Source organism: Thrips palmi, unplaced genomic scaffold (assembly GCF_012932325.1).
Source record: "Thrips palmi isolate BJ-2018 unplaced genomic scaffold, TpBJ-2018v1 HiC_scaffold_10, whole genome shotgun sequence".
Classification (NCBI taxonomy): domain Eukaryota; kingdom Metazoa; phylum Arthropoda; class Insecta; order Thysanoptera; family Thripidae; genus Thrips; species Thrips palmi.
This window is the reverse complement of record NW_023144621.1, coordinates 317198-333518: the sequence shown is the minus strand read 5'-3', so window position 1 is coordinate 333518 and position 16321 is coordinate 317198. Positions and strand designations below refer to the sequence as shown.

At 46.6% G+C, this 16321-nt stretch overlaps 3 protein-coding genes across 3 annotated transcripts in view; 2 read left to right on the top strand and 1 right to left on the bottom strand.

Annotated features, from left to right (window-relative positions):
* The window catches only part of LOC117646678, a 586045-nt gene that overhangs the window by 298683 nt on the left and 271041 nt on the right, over nt 1–16321 (top strand). The window lies entirely within an intron of this gene.
* Nucleotides 5604–8096, top strand: LOC117654198 (putative proline-rich protein 21). Its single transcript, XM_034400438.1, has 3 exons — nt 5604–6403; nt 6617–6713; nt 7799–8096. The coding sequence occupies exons 1-3, from the start codon at nt 5638–5640 to the stop codon at nt 8094–8096; spliced, it is 1161 nt and encodes a 386-aa protein (XP_034256329.1). The 5' UTR covers nt 5604–5637.
* LOC117646808 lies at nt 10573–16306 on the bottom strand. Its single transcript, XM_034388035.1, has 4 exons — nt 16191–16306; nt 13557–13718; nt 11530–11700; nt 10573–10861 (listed from the first exon to the last, which is right to left on the bottom strand). Exons 1-4 carry the CDS (start codon nt 16266–16268, stop codon nt 10700–10702), a joined length of 573 nt encoding a protein of 190 aa, XP_034243926.1. The 5' UTR covers nt 16269–16306; the 3' UTR covers nt 10573–10699.

The following is a 16321-nucleotide window of genomic DNA, read 5'->3' as shown; positions in this document are numbered from 1 at the left end:
TATCGTTTTTGAGGATGTTGCCGGTGACGGGGACCCGATTGCGGCACAGTTTCGGAAATGTCTCGACCAGACCTACCGATGGGGCGAATAAAAATTTTCAGTCGGTCGGTCCCCTTTTTTGAAGATTGAGTGGGTTTTTTTGAATTTAGGCCTATTTAATCGTTTTTGAGGGTGTTGCCGGTGACGGGGACCCGATTGCGGCACAGTTTCGGAAATGTCTCGACCAGACCTACCGATAGGGCGAATAAAAATTTTCAGTCGGTCGGTCCCCTTTTTTGAACATTGAGTGGATTTTGTTGAATTTAGGCCTATTTTTATATATTATTATATCGTTTTTAGGATGTTGCCAGTGACGGAGACCGGATTGCGGCACAGATTCGGAAATGTCTCGACCAGACCTACCGATGGGGCGAATAAAAAATTTTAGTCGGTCGGTCCCCTTTTTTGAAGATTGAGTAGGTTTGCTCGGAAACGGTGAGAAATTTGTTCCCCTTTTTTGTAGATAAAGTAGGTTTTCTCGGAAACGGTGAGGAATTTTCAAGTTTTGGGATTTTTCCCAATTTTCCCATAAAATTTGGAATCGAATGGAAAAAACCGCAAGTCTCTACGACCACTCCTTCACCCCAAACATTTCTATGAGTGAGTGAGTCAGTGAGTGAGTGAGTCAGTGAGTCAGTCGGATTGGGGCTTTATAGGTTCATGACTCGCTTCGCTCGCTGGGGGGGCTGCGCCCCCCCAGACCCCCCGGGTGCGGGCCTTCGGCCCGCTGTGCAAAAGCTAAGCGGTCTGCGACGGGGGACCTTCGGTCCCCCGTCTTGACCTGCTTTTGCTGGGTTTGGGCCCTTCGGGCCCATGCTGGACCGTCCGCCTACGTAAGGCCAATTTGCTTTTTTTCTGGCCCTTTGGGCCCGCGTCGTCGTCTTACATGCACTGTTGGCCTTTGTTCGAAAGCCGGAGAAAAACGATTCAGAAAACCCACGACACCCTTAGCGCGAGTCGAACCCGCGAAACCACCCGCACTGCTGCTGCTGCTGACCTCTCAACGCCCACTCTGCAACGCCGCCGAGCTGACTGCAGTCGCGCTGCGTAGTAGCATTTCCACTCTACCGGCTTCCCCGACCCCGCCAGCCACCTGGCGGCAACTATCCTGAACTAACCTTACCTAACCTAACCTAACGGGCCCGTGACAGATCTTACCCTAACTAAGACAGAGACCGACGGGGAACAAGGGGAAAAATAAAAATCCTAGCGTGAGACGAACCCACACGACCATCCACACTCTGCTGCCGAGCGCTGAACCCACTCTGCCACGCCGCCTCGCTGGTGATGATCGTGCCGTGCAGCCATCCGACTCCGCCGGCTGCCCCCACCCCGCCGCCACCCATCGCGCTACCGCCGACCCCCAGCCGCCGCAACGTATATAAGTACCCAAGTCTCCTCCTCCGAAAGCCCCCCGCCGCCGCAGCCCGTCATCAGTCGGTCTGAGGAGACCCACCCGTGTAGCCCCAAGACCAAAAAGTTGAAGAAAATTGAGAAAAAGAAGTATACCCCTACCGCGAGTCGAACCCGCAACCTTTTCCGCCCCGCTGCCAAGCGCGCAGCCCACTCCGCCACGCCGCCTCGCTGGGAAAAGTCCGGCCGGGTAGCCTTGCCACTCTGCCGATTGACCCCAACCCTCCGCCGGGCCAGCAGTGGCCGCTGCACGCCGCACGCAAGTCCTGTCGTTCTCCTCTACAGCGGCCGCATTCTATCACCAGTCCACCTGGCGGACCTTGCCTGTGGTGCCCCAAGTCCAAAAAGCGAAGAAAAATGAGATAAAAAAACAAAGACCCCGATCGCGAGTCGAACCCGCAACCGCCCGCTCCGCTGCCGAGCGCTGAACCCACTCCGCCACGCCGCCTCGCTGGGAGCAGTCCCTCCGGGTAGCCTTCCCACTCCGCCGATTGCCCCCCACCCCTCCGCCAGGCCAGCAGTGGCCGCTGCGCGCCGCACTTCAAGTCTCCTGTCGTTCTCCTCTCTACAGCGGCCGCATTCTATCATCAGTCCACCTGGCGGACCTCGCCTGTGGTGCCCCAAGTCCAAAAGTCGAAGAAAAATGAGATTAAAAACAAAGACCCCGACCGCGAGTCGAACCCGCAACCTCCCGCTCCGCTGCCGAGCGCGCAGCCCACTCCGCCACGCCGCCTCGCTGGGAGAAGACCCGCCGAGTAGCCTTGCCACTGCGCCGGCTGCCCCCACCCCGCCGAAGGCCGCTGCGCGGCGCGCGGCCAGGGGCGACGCAGTGAAATCGCATTCAAACGCCCCTCCCGGGCGAACGGGGCGTCGGACGAGAAAAAGTTTCAAACAAAAGTTGTAGATCTCGTCGAAACGCAATATACAAATAAATTTGAGCCCGATCGCACGGTGCATGACGTCACGATGCGAGTGCCGAGTTTTTCGAACGGAAAAACCCCCCTCGTTCGAAAACGGTTCGAGATTTTCGAAATCCGTTTTCACCGGGTGGTAGCCTTAGGCCAGGCCTACAAACGCCTCGCTTTGACCCCCCATCCATCTCGCCTCCTTGTGCCCCTTTTGGGGCCCCGACCCCCCGCACCCCAGTTTTTCCAAAATATCTCAAAAACGGTAAAAGGCGGAAACCGCGGACAGGGTGGCTTTAACGTTTCTCACCAAGCCCTACAACTTTTGTTTAAAAAAAATTTCGATGCGACGCACCGTTTAGGCCCTAGTGTTAATACCCCCCTCGTTTTTTCGAAATTTGACCTGGATCCGCCCCTTTTTTTGTATTTTTGACAAAAATTTTCCGCGATAATTTGGACCTTCCCCGTCGAATGGCGAAAACCGCAGGTCGATAGCACGTCGGGAAGGGCCTCATCAATGACGTGGGAAATCAGTCAGTGAGTGAGTGGCCAGGGAGCTGGGGGGAAGGGTGTATGGATGACTACGCACGGCACTCATTCCTGGAAGTTTAACACGAGCTGCGTCAAGAGTTGCACTTGAATTCTGTGCGTCATTGTGCGCGCGTAGGCACCATTCCCCTCGCGCGTAACAAGGCTTATCTGAGCCGTTTTGGGTTGAAAATGTACGGCGTCCCCAAAGCAGCGCAGCAGTAATCTCATTTATGCACAAAATATCAGGGATCCTTAACTTACCTCATAAGGGCATCATAACGTTATGATAAGAGTTAAAGTTATTATCCTTAACTTCTAATATCTTTTCAAAAGGGTAGGTTATTTTTTTATGTCTCGAATTTGTGTGGATATACTTTTGCAAGTACTTTCATAAGTCCGTACCCTAACCTTTAGCAAACATTGTCTTATGTTACGTTATGAAAGCAGTGTTAGTTAAATGTTAAGTTAAGGATCCCTGCAAAATATTTTGTTTCACCAACCTAGATTTCTCGCTGTGTAGTGCCTCAACTCTTGTAATGCTGACCTTCACCTCGAAATGGTTCCAGAGAGTTAAGATAGACACTAGGACAACATTTTAATGCACAGGAGCGATATGGGTGTCAAATAGTCAATTTTTGACGATCCACTAAGATAACTTTTAGCGTTTTATGACAATATCTCTCGTGTTTATGGTTTGCCGTCCCCAATATTTTGCTAGCAGTGAGAGTACCCCCCTAGGGCCCTTTGATACCAATATGGTCGAAAAGTAAGATGGCGTATTTTAGGAATTCAAAAAAAACGTTATTTTTAGTCACAAACGCCCTTTTAGGCGAAGATTGAGGGTCCCAACCTTGTTTCTCACTTTATTATATTGCCTTTTACTGTTTTCAACCCATTTGAGCGCCTAAAGACAGAATTTTAAAAGAACTTAAAAAAGTTTTTAAATTTTTTTTGAAATTTCATAAAATTGCCACGGCCAAAGTTCTGAATATTTTTTCAAAAAAATTTATTTGAGTGGTCCTTAAGTGACAGGCTATGACAGAAAAAATTGGGAGCCGGATCTGAGCAAAAGCGTTTTGGACCATGATGGTTTGACGTGGAATGCTCCCTTAGCTCTTTTTTCCGTTTAAGTTCTTAAAATTAAAGGGGGGTAAGTTGACTTGATTATTTTTACAATGGATACATAAAAACACAAGCTGAGTTATCTCCTATCAACAATATGTTGAACGGAGTCATGTTGACTTTGGTTGAGATGTTTCCATTTTCCGCTAAATTGAGAGTGTAAAAGGGGTCAAGTTGAGTTACATCTTTCTTCGAAGTGGATTTTCTCTTTAACTGCTAGGAATTGAGTCAAATAATTTGGTGCAATGATGCAATCCATTCTAACCATTCTAATTCAGTGATTTCTCACTGAAACAACTACGTACTTGTGAACGATGCATTGTTTTTTAGACAGAAGCTCCATTGTTGGTTGGTTGTATTAATATCTCCCTTTTATTTCTCTTGTCTTTCCCCATGAGGTCTGCACGTTATTCCAAAATGTAATGTTCCGTTATGGTAAATTGGGACACACTGTAAATTTGGGGAACCAAATGTGCTTGGTATGCAAGGAGGTTCACAAATTTAAAATATCTTCAGTTGCACAAATATCTACAGGTGCTACTGGCAAAATGTCAATACCATATATATAATATCGAGTCTGAGGCCAAATTTTGGCATCCCGGAGTGCCAAGTTATAAAGTCATGATCACGACTAAAATTTTAGGAGATAAATTCTTTATAGCCCAAATTTGGGCAAGAGTCATTTCTTCACCAAAATTTGGGCGAGGAAATCAAATTTGGGTGAGAATCAATCATCACCTAAATATGGGTGATAATGTACACACCGCTCAAAAATTGGGTTCTGATCAAGACTTCTTCATTCTCAGTGGTGTTCAAAGACATGCCAGCACAAAGCTGACCACAATTGAAAACTTTTGCATCCACATTGGGATTCCCCTGAATTCCCGTGTACACAACAAACCTAACTGTCTACTAAGTACACACTTACAATTGCATGCTCGCAAGTACACACTTACAAACGCATGCTTGGCCAAGTACACACTTGCAAATGCACGCTTGCAAGTACACACGCAAGTACGCATGCTTGACGCATGGAGTTATTCGGCGTCAATCATGCGTTGTAAGTGTGTACTTGCAAGCATGCATTTGTAAGTATGTACTTGGTAGACAGTTAGGTTTGTAGTGTACTGTGCCATTATGACATCTAACGCGCCATGTTCTGGCAAGCCAACGCGTCAAATTTGAGGCGAGGAAACTTGCCACTACAATCGCGACGTTAAAAGAGCGAGAGGGCCAAAATTGTAGCGCCGCATCCGATATACCGCGTAGCGTCCAAATTTGAGCAATTAGACCTTCATCAGCCAAGTTTTGGACACAAAATAGTATCCATCTGATAAAGTAAACCGCTCGCCCAAAATATGGTATTAATCAAGACTCATTCATTCCGAGTGTTCAGTGCTCAGTGCCAAACGGAGGCGTGGTCGCAGGCCGGGCCACTGTTAGCCCATGGCGAGAGAAATGGATGGAAACACTTCACCAAAAGATTAATTTTAAATACGTCAAACCAGAGCGGCACCAGAGGCCAACCACTTCACCGAGATAACGGAAAGAGGGCTGCAAGTCATAAAGACTGCTTTAAAAGCACGCCTTTCTGGTCCCTCACTGCTCACTCACTCCTCAACGGAACATGGCGAGGATCGCGGTCCTGGTGCTCGCGGCCCTGGTGGCCACCACGCTGGTGGCGGTCGTCGTCGGGGACGTCGCCGAGGTGGACACGTCCAAGCGGCAACTGCAGACCAATCCCGGTCTTGAAGTCTACGACACCAAGCTCCAGCGCCACCACCGAACTACTCGGCACCGAGTCACTACGCGTCGACCCACGCACGCTCCGCGGACGTCGGAACCTTCTCCTCCGTCGTCCCCAGGACCCTTCTCTACCGAGAGGCCTGGACCAACGCACGTTCCTCAGTCAACTGAAGGCCCCTATTCAACTGAGACACCCGCCTTCACCGACGGGCCCTCTTCGACCAGGAGGCCTCGGCCAACGTACGTTCCGCAGTCAACCGAAGGCCCCTACTCGACTGAAACGCCTGCGTTTACCGACGGGCCCTCGTCCACCAAGAGGCCACGACCAACGTATGTACCTCTGTCAACTGAAGGACCCTTTTCGACTGAGACACCTGCCTTCACCGACGGGCCCTCTTCGACGAGGAGGCCGCGACCAACTGAAGGTCCCTATTCAACTGAGACACCTGCCTTCACCGACGGACCCTCTTCGACTAGGAGGCCTCGGCCAACGTACGCTCCTCAGTCAACCGAAGGCCCCTACTCGACTGAAACGCCCGCCTTCACCGACGGGCCCTCGTCGTCCACCAGAAGGCCACGACCAACGTATGTACCTCTATCAACTGAGACACCCGCCTTCACCGACGGGCCCTCTTCGACCAGGAGGCCACGATCCAACCGAAGGCCCTACTTCACTGAAACACCTGCTTTCACCGACGGGCCCTCTCGACTAGGACGCCGCGTTTACCAACTGAAGGCCCTTTTCACTGAGACACCTGCTTCACCGACGGGCCCTCTTCGACTAGGAGGCCGCACCAACTGAAGGTCCCTATTCAACTGAGACACCTGCCTTCACCGACGGACCCTCTTCGACTAGGAGGCTCGGCCAACGTACGTCCTCAACCGAAGGCCCTACTCGACTGAAACGCCCGCCTTCACCGACGGGCCCTCGTCGTCCACCAGAAGGCCACGACCAACGTATGACCTCTATCAACTGAGACACCCGCCTTCACCGACGGGCCCTCTTCGACGAGGAGGCCGCGACCAACTGAAGGTCCCTATTCAACTGAGACACCTGCCTTCACCGACGGGCCTTCTTCGACTAGGAGGCCGCGACCAACTGATGGTCCCTATTCAACTGAGACCCCTGCTTTTACCGACGGGCCCTCTTCGACGAGGAGGCCGCGACCAACTGAAGGTCCCTTTTCAACTGAGACCCCTGCCTTCACAGACGGGCCTTCTTCGACTAGGAGACCTCGACCAACTAGTCCATCATACCGCTTTTCCGACTTTGACACGTCGAGGCCCGACCACTAAGGACCAAGGCGCTCCAACGGACCTCTTCGACTGAACGCTCACACATACCTCCGTTCTCGTCACCCGACTTTCGACAATAGGCCACACAGGACATGTTGAAGCAAACACACCGTAAGTTCAGATTTCTTGCTAGGCTCTGAGTGGAAAATACCTGGGATTTCTGTTTGAACCGCGTCAATTTACAATTTACCGGTTACAGTCCGCATATCCTTACCGTTCAAATGACGGTATGTGGATGAGTTTATCTACGATCTTGTATAACGTGCTGCTTTTTTCAACTTTTTAAAACGACGCTATGACTAAGATCAATAACTGATTGGTTTGATGGAGGCCGATTGAGATCCTATTTTCTAACATGGTCGTTCCAAAAGTTAAATGTTTTTATTTTGTTTCGACAACTTGGACATCCGGGTTTTGATTGAAACGGATAATTGCCGTATATCAAAACGAACTAGTGCCAAGGCGGCTCTTTCCCCTCCCCACTGGCATTATGTGTAAACCATCTCCATTTCAGTGGCAACATATCAGAAATATGAATCTGTTGCTTACAATTTTACGTCAATAATTCTGAATTAATATGAATTTGTATCACTTTATGTCTGAGCGGACCAGGTTCGGGACGGAATTTATAACAATTTTCTGATAGTCAAATAGCACTTATATTTAAAAATCGTCAAGTTCTCTTGGTTCCCTCTTCGTTATAAGCCACGCAGAGTTTTAACATTGACTTCATTTGCCGTCGGCAGGGTTGGCTTCAGCGAGATAGTGCTTCGAACCGCGAAGCTGTACCACACCACACGCGAGTCCGTCAAGTGGTCCAACGAGAATCTTGAAATCGCGGCGGTCCAGATCACGGACCTCCTGCAGGACGGGAGCAACGCCCAGTTCGACTTGGTGCGCGGTGGAGAGGCCGCAGCCAGTGCGCTCCAAATCGACTTCGAGAGCGTCCGCGGGGGACCCATCGCCTACAGCGTCGCAGTGTGGGTACGCCCCAAGCCAACAGAGGATGGAGTTCCCCCACCGCTTAAAAAGATTTTCATGTAGAGAGTCTGAACCGTTGATTATGAAATAAAAAAAAAAGGTGCATTGAAGGAAACCTGAAACTTGGAAACGTTTCAATTATGTTCACAACCATAAGCGTGCACTATTTGGCATTGGGTCATTTCATATAAGATTTACACGGATCTGGGTGACCTTTGACAATGCACGGTAAAAACGGTTCCTGGTTTTCCCAGGTGCTCCCTGGAAATCGCCTATGCCTTCACCATTGGCTTCCTGGGAAAACCAGGTTCCGTTTTTACCGTGTGTCGACCAAATTCAGCTCGAAAGTAGCCCTTGTGGTCAGGAACATGCCCACAAACTTTTAGGTCGATATCTCAAGTGCTTTCGTCAGAATCGGCAGTTTGATTTATTTTCTCTTAAAAATCTTGCAATTTCTTCAAAATGGCTCAAAAAGGCCATTTTTTGTTGGATTTTTAGGCTCTAATGCTATTCTGACGTAAAATGCGACGAGGAATCCGAATCTGCCCTCAGAGTTGGTCTAGCATCATTACCAGTGGAGTAAATTGCGAAAAACACGAAAATAAGGCCATTTCTTACGGCCATATTTCTTAAGCTTTCGATTGGTATATAGAAAAAGTTGGGTTTCGGCCTCTCAACACAAGAATTCTCAATTTAACTGAAGCTCTTCGCGCGAATCAGCTGGGACGCCCCGTGCAGATAGACAGCCAATCCAGCGCGCAGTCTTTCCGTCTCTCTAGGGATGTCTAGCTGTACCCGTACTGTCCCTCGCCCGCCCCCCTCCCCAACCTGCCCTGATGAAATTGGCCAGAAAATATTAAGAGAAACTGATAAAAACTTCACAAAGATAGAGCTTGGAAAAATGGCTGGTCCTTTGATTTTGACGAACTCACTCATTTTGAGAACTCACCTACCGTTAGTCGCACAGCCTTCTCCGTAGGACCTGGAAGACTGTAAAGTCCTACGGAGATCACCGTAAGGTCCTACGGGGAACCTTGACAAGGGGTCTGAGGTCTGCGGAGTATTGCCACAAGCAATTCACATAATTTTCCGTAGCTTTTTTGCCACAGTGGATGCACATTACAGATTGATTTATAAAAAAAGTTGAAGACTTTGGCTGAAATCGTGCGCGCAGTGTCACGATGCGTAATTATGCACGGAAAAGGCAGAATCATCCATGAAATCAAACGAAATCGTGCTCAATCACTCGGAATCACGCGCAACCAACACTGTTAAAAAAAGTTGTACAGAAACAATCAGAAGAGTGAAAATTTAGTCGTTCCAAAACATAGAATTTCATCATGAACCAAAGCGAAACAAATGTCGTTGAATCAAGAAAGCAACAATTTGTCGTTAAAGAACACAATTCTTGTTATCACCCTTAACGATACAGTTTGTGTGGAAACAACATCTTTTGCAATCATCTACTCAGTTAAACCACATTATGAATAATTATCTCTTTTGTTCTTTTAAGTCACAGGGAAATTACTATTGTTAAAAAAAGAACCATGCAAAATAAATTTAGCGACAAAAGTACTCCATGTATACTTGTCGCAGACAACAAAATCTTTTACGACTTACAATACTTGTTGTTGACTAACAACATTTGTTGTTGGTCAACGACTTGTTTTTGAAGGTGAACTGTTGATGTGTCATTACAAGGTAGTCGTTGTGAAATTATTCTTTAGTTCCAGTACGACTTTGGTTTAACAAGCTGTTCGTTCCACTACAAATCTTGTCGCTAAAAAAGTTAGCGATGAATGTGTCGCTAAGTTACGACAAAATTTTTATCAGTGCTGAGTACGCGAATCATTGCGTTTTCCGAATCACGTGTACACGAAAATGCCGCGTTTTAATTGATCCATGAAGCGAAAGAAGTTAGTAAGTTGACTTCTCTCCAAATTGAGTTTTTATCTTATTATTGTGCTTAGGGATGGTTTTCATCTATACATCAAATTATTTGACTCAATTCCCAGCAGTTTAGGAGAAAATCCACATGGAAAATGGACATAACTTTACTTGACCCTCTTTACGGTCTAAATTTCATCGGAAAATGGAGCCAACTCAACCGAAGACTACTACGTGACTCCGTTTCACAAAATAGCAAAAGGAGATAACTCAACTTGTGTCTTTATGAATATAATGTGAAAAGAGTCAACTTAACTCCAAATTCATTAAATAAACTAATGGAAAAAGGAGGTAACTCTCAAAATGACCCACAGCAATAGACTGTACGCAGACCTCAGCTCCACTTGAGTTGTCTCCATATTCCATCTCGTTTGGGAGGACAAATAAACGGTTTCTTAGTTCATTCTAACGTAAAGATTTAAATCACAGAAAACGTTTACAGAGTGATGTTACACTTTTGAAAATTTTTACAGTTATTACTGATTCTTTTTTGACAATAGTGCAATCACATCACTTATCTGAATGGATTTGATTTTCCTAGCAAACAGTTTTTTGTTTCTACTGAAAAATGATGAAAATTGAGTTATCCCCTTTTTCCGCTTCACGGATCAATTTCTGGAGGCTAGGTTCGAATGAATACGGAAGCTTCAAAAGTTTGCTGTCTGAAAATTGTCATATATTATGAGGTTCCATCAACTCTATCAGAGAAAAGCACAACGCTAAATAGTTGGTTTTGGAATTATAGTACAGTCCACCTCTGTGCAAAAGCGCGTACTAGTGACATCGCCAAATCGTATCGTAAACTTGTAGCGTCCATACGGCATGATCTTGAATTTGGGGAAATCCCATGAAATTGGTACCTTATCTACTTCGTTCGTGCCCTGCAAAAAAAAAAAAAAAAAAGGTTACTTTGTTATCACGCATATACTTGGACTCTGCACCACGTCGAACCCCAATTCTTGCGTTGACTTTCCAAAAATATGTTAAGTTTAAGTTCCATTTCAGGGTTAAAGGGAAACATCAATCTATAAAGGTCGAAAAGTGCAGCTTTTCCAAAATAAACATGTAAAGCACCCTAAATTTCAAGCCCTTTCCATCGGTGCAAAGAGTTTTGAAAAACACAGTCTAGTTTTCATAATCTCGAACAAGTGCGCAACCTCTGCACTGACGGCGCGAGCATCGCTTCACGCTCTCCCTAGGCCGTTGCCACCCCCTGACGAAACAAAGACCATTCCAGAGGCTCGGAAGCACGTCTGACGCAAACTGACAATAAATGGCTCAAGTTGAAGGGCAGGGTCGTCATGAGCCCCGTCCCAATTGAGCCGCATGCCAGAAAAACTTCCTTTTTTGAACTGTTCGTTTAAGTTTTTTGGTCAAATTGCAATTTTTCTTGACGCGGGGCTCAGGTCGGGGTTTAAAATGAGCTCAGGTTGGGGCCCTGGCCATTGGGGCCATTGGGGCCCGAGTCGGGCTCTGCCATGGCCCTGGCCGGGGCTCAAGGGCTCACGCCGACCCTGCCGATTGAATGAATATGGCAATAGTAATTTACGCTGGCTTCAAGTCTGCAGGGTCCGTTTGTGGCGTGAATGCCTCGCGCGACCATGGTGAAGAAGTCCGGTATATGATCCCGCAGCACTCTACAGGCTCCAGTGGGATAGTTGAAGACAAACGCATTTTCCTTCCACTGGTTGTTGGACCGGACCGCCATCTGGCCGCGAACCTGTCGAAATGACGCAAGGAAACGTGCAAACCATTATTTGGCTTTAACCTCCCTTGCAAAAAGGAAAATATATGGAAAATATGTGTCAATATATGACTCCATATATGTTTCATGCATTGCCAATATAATTGTATCTTGCTCAATATATTGCAAATTATCTTGCGCAATACGTGGTTTATATATGGGGGAATATCTTGGTGCCCGTTAATATATGATGCATATATTTCCCCATATAATATTATCTTCGCGAAATGTATGTTTCAATATCTGACACGGTGCCCGTCGTGGGATAGGGCAGGGTGAGGAGGGCAGACTTTTCAAGTAACTTTTCTTAAAATCTTGGCACTCGATGTTGAAAGGCGGCTATATTTCTCAACATGATTTAATGTTTTAAAATATATTGACGCCATATTTTGAGCAGGGGCAAGGTTCTTTTCTATGCGTTTAAGTCTCCAAGAAATTTTGAGAAATCCTGTTTAACAAGTTAACTGGAACAGTTAGGAAATTTTCAACGTCTTTTTTGAGTGTAGCGCGAAAAGTTCGTCTAGGCGTCAACGGTAGGATCACGATTGGATGTCCTCGCATGGCGAGGTTACATTCTTTGATAATAGTAAAGGAAGTCTCTGAGTCGTCAGACTCCATGGTGCATTCACACTATATATTGCCTACATATAGAGCAATGTATGAAATTTTATATTTGCCACATATTTTTTATATCGGAAAAGTATCTTGCTAAATTATCTTTTCCACATATGTCGTCAATACATGTTGGGCCATATATTTTGTCCATATAGTGCCCATATATTTTCTATTTTGCAAGGGCTGATAAACTAGGTTTTTCAACTAGGTTAAACACTCGTTTTTTTTGTTCAGCCCTGTTCATTTATGATTATTGAAATATGGTTGCCGACACTGAAAATCAAATAGTGATACATCTCACTCTCTGAGGATGTCTCACCGAAAAAGGGTGATATCACGGAAAACAGGTCGTACACGCATGTCTCACCGAAAAAAAGGTCATGCACAAATGTATCACCGGAAAAAAGGTCGTACACAAATGCATTACCGAAAAATGGGTAATACTTCTCCAGGAAAACAAGGGCCAATCTCGGCGATACATTTGTGTACGACTTGTTTTTCGGGGATACATGCGTGTACGACCGTTTTTTCGGTGATACATTTTGTATCGTCGAAAATTGGTGAGACGTCTCACCCTTTGAATTTCAGTGGAAATATTACCTGTATTACTTGATTATTCCAAAACTAAAATTCGTACTGAGAAAAAAGCCTAATTAAGAGAACCAATCCTAGCTAAACGAGCACTGATAACGGATCCGAGGATGCTGCAGTAGCTCGTGCCAGGAGTTCAGTTTTCATGTATCACTGATAATGAAAAAGTCTTGATCGATACCCCAATAAGGTTTCCTCACCCAAATTGGAGTCATTAATGGCTTCGTCGCCCAAATTTAGCTGAGGAAGGGTGTATCAGCTACCTACATGGCTTCGTAGTATTATGGCCCAAATTTGGGTGAAGAAACCTTCGTCACCCACACGGAGAAAACCTTACAAACTATTTTGGGCCTTACAAAGAAAAGTAGTTTGTATAACAAAGTATTCTGAGCATACAAGCTTACAAAGAAAATACTTCGTAATTTACGAACTATTTCTTCGTATAACAAAGTATTTTAGTTTGATATATGTATGCTCAAAATACTTCGTAAGGTTTTAAGAGTGCAAATTTGGGTGATAAAGAATTCCTCACCCAAAATTTTAGTCATGATCACAACTCTTTCATTCTCAATGACCAGTTACGAGGAAAGTTCCCACGGGTTCACCGTAATATCATTCATACCCACCCAATACGAATCATCAAACGGAGTCAAAATTGTGAAATTGCCGGAGACCGTCTGCCTCTCGAAGGGCTTAGCTGGATGAAAGTGACTGGGACGCAAGTTTATTGCGAAAGTGCCGTCGGAAGGACATGGGTCGAACCTCGTCGCGTATGCGATGTACGGACCCTGCCAAAAAGAACCACATTTTCGATGTCACCAGATGATTTTGTCAATGCTGATTCTCCTTTAACCACTATAACAACGTTATTGTAAATTTACAAAAACTTTTGGCACAAGCTGTTTAAAAAACCATGTTTTCGAAAAGGAGTCATGGATTTACAATACAGAGTGACTTTTCACAATGTGTCAACAATTTATAGGTAGCTGGGGCACCAAGATCAATTTTCACAAATGAACTGGTGGGTGCAAACGTCAAGGTACAGGGATAATAGGCTGTGCGATAGCGAAGCCCATGCCTGCTTTTGGGCGCACCAAAAAGCGACTGCTCTGCAAACTCAACAGTGTGCTCAGCACACTCTGTTCAGCGTGGACTCACAAGTACACTCCAACGAAAGTGTGCTTCGATGAGTACACTCTAACGAGAGTGTGCTTGGACGAGTAAATTCTGGGGAGGGGAGAAAGTGCTCAGATCCTGGAAATATAAGCAATTGAGTACACGCTCGTGGGAGTGTACTGAAGAAAGTGTACTCGTCAGTACACGCTGAAGACAAGCGCGGATCCACCGGGGGGGGGGGGGGATTCCCTCCCCCAACCCCTGGATATCCGCCTGAAAGGTGGGCAAAAAGCACCACTTTGCCCCTGTAAGTAAGCAAAAAGTGCTACTTTGACCCTTGGGCAGACTCTGAATCCGCCACTGGATGAAGAGAGCGTACTGAGTAACTTACACTGTTGAGTTTGCAGAGTAAAGGGGCTCTAGCGGAGGTTGGGGTTGATCTGCTGGTGGTGTTGAGGGGATGGGGACATTCACCAGCAGAAGCCCGAAAACCGACAAGGATCGAGCACACGTCACGCCGAGGTCCTTTCACAAAAGCCAACACATCCCGGATGGCGGCTGGAAAACAAAGCAAAGAGGCATTTTTGGCTGAGGGATAGCGAAGCGCTGCCGTATTTGAGAGCACCAAAAAGTGGCTGGACGTGCGTCCGCTGCCTCTTTGTCTGCAACTCACGTTTTTTTCAGCAACATCCGCACATACACTACAAATCCAAAGGTCAGACTTCTCGCCACTCCAGAGGCAAGACATAAAAGTCTCGCCAAATTTTGGCGTGAAGTCTTTCCATCCAAATTGCAGTGTATAGTATCCGGATTCCGCACCGAAAATCTTCTTCCTAAATCTCCCCCTGAGGGAGCTTTCCCCAGATTAACAAGCAGCGGTTAAAATGTTCGAAACATCGGTTTGAAACCGTTTGGAAAAGTTTATTCGCCTTGTTAGCAGTCTTTGGGCTGACCAACTCCTCATACTAACTGCCTATCAGTGGCGCCAACACGTGGGTGCAGGGTCTGCGGCCGCAGACCCTGATTTGGGGTGGGTGGGTGGTTGCGGTGGTGGGAAAGGGAAGGGGAAAAGAGAAAGGGAAAGGGGAGAAAAAGGAAAGGAGGGGAAGAAAAGGAAAGAAGGAAAGGAAAAAGAAGAAAAGGGAAAAAAGGGAGTTGTAAGGGACTGGATATCAGTCGCTCCCCCTAAATGACATTTCTGTGGGCGCCACTGACTGCCTATGCCAACTCGCCCCCACAATGGTAAAACAAAAGCGTGGCACTACCGTCGGCTTTCAAGCGTTATCAGTTTACACTTGAGATCAAGCGTAACAGGTTCATTCGCCAACATTCCCTCTTTATGGAAAACATGGGAGAATTTCTAGTCTATGCTTTATTTCAAACGTAACGTCTTCCAGCATAACTTTATGCTTGACTCAAGCATAGAGTTACGCTTTGGTTTTACCAGTGCACTTAGAAAACAAACAAAGAAACTTTTTGCGCGAACCCTGACTTGCACACACCTCAATTATTTAATACGTACAACGCCTTCCCGTTGGCTTTACCCCTTCCGACCATTTAGAGACTGAGAAAAAGAATATCTTCCGACTTCGTCACTTCCGATTCACTTGAATTTGGGAGTTACTTAACTAAGCCGAGGCTTTGGTGCTAAGTGGTTGAAAATTTAGATTGATTTTGTAAAATTGCCAGAAGAACGTGAATATGGCCTCATTACTGATCTAAAACCAACTTCGGAAATATTTGAGCACACCAAAGTCTTAAAGAAACGGCGTGAGTTGTAAGTATGTTCACCACAACCGGACAGGTCAAATTTAAGTAACGTTTCCTTCGGTTTAGGGTCAGAAAAAAAAAACCCTTCTACTATCATACGACTGAAAACGTCGATGCCTGCAAGAGCATGTCCGACGGCTGAAGTGTGGGGCCACAATAGGAAACTTAGTGTAATTTGCCGTAGGACAAACAGTGCCCTACACATGCTGACGTCGGACACAGCTGGTCGACACTCTTTCAAACGTAGGACAAACTGGTCTAAGCCTTACAGTGTCCACCTGTCCATACACTTGGGTTTGCAGTGAGAAAACGAAAGTGACAAGATTCTCTGTGAGGGTTAACGTCACAGTTCCTGCTACGCGGAAACAACGTACGGCATACGTGTTGATGGTCTTGCCGCAAGCGAGGTTGAGGAGGACGGGGGCCAGAAGCAGCGCGGCGAGCGGCGGCATGGGTGTGTCGCTGGCCCTGGCACGCGTGTGCCCGAGCCGAGTAGAGGCGGACT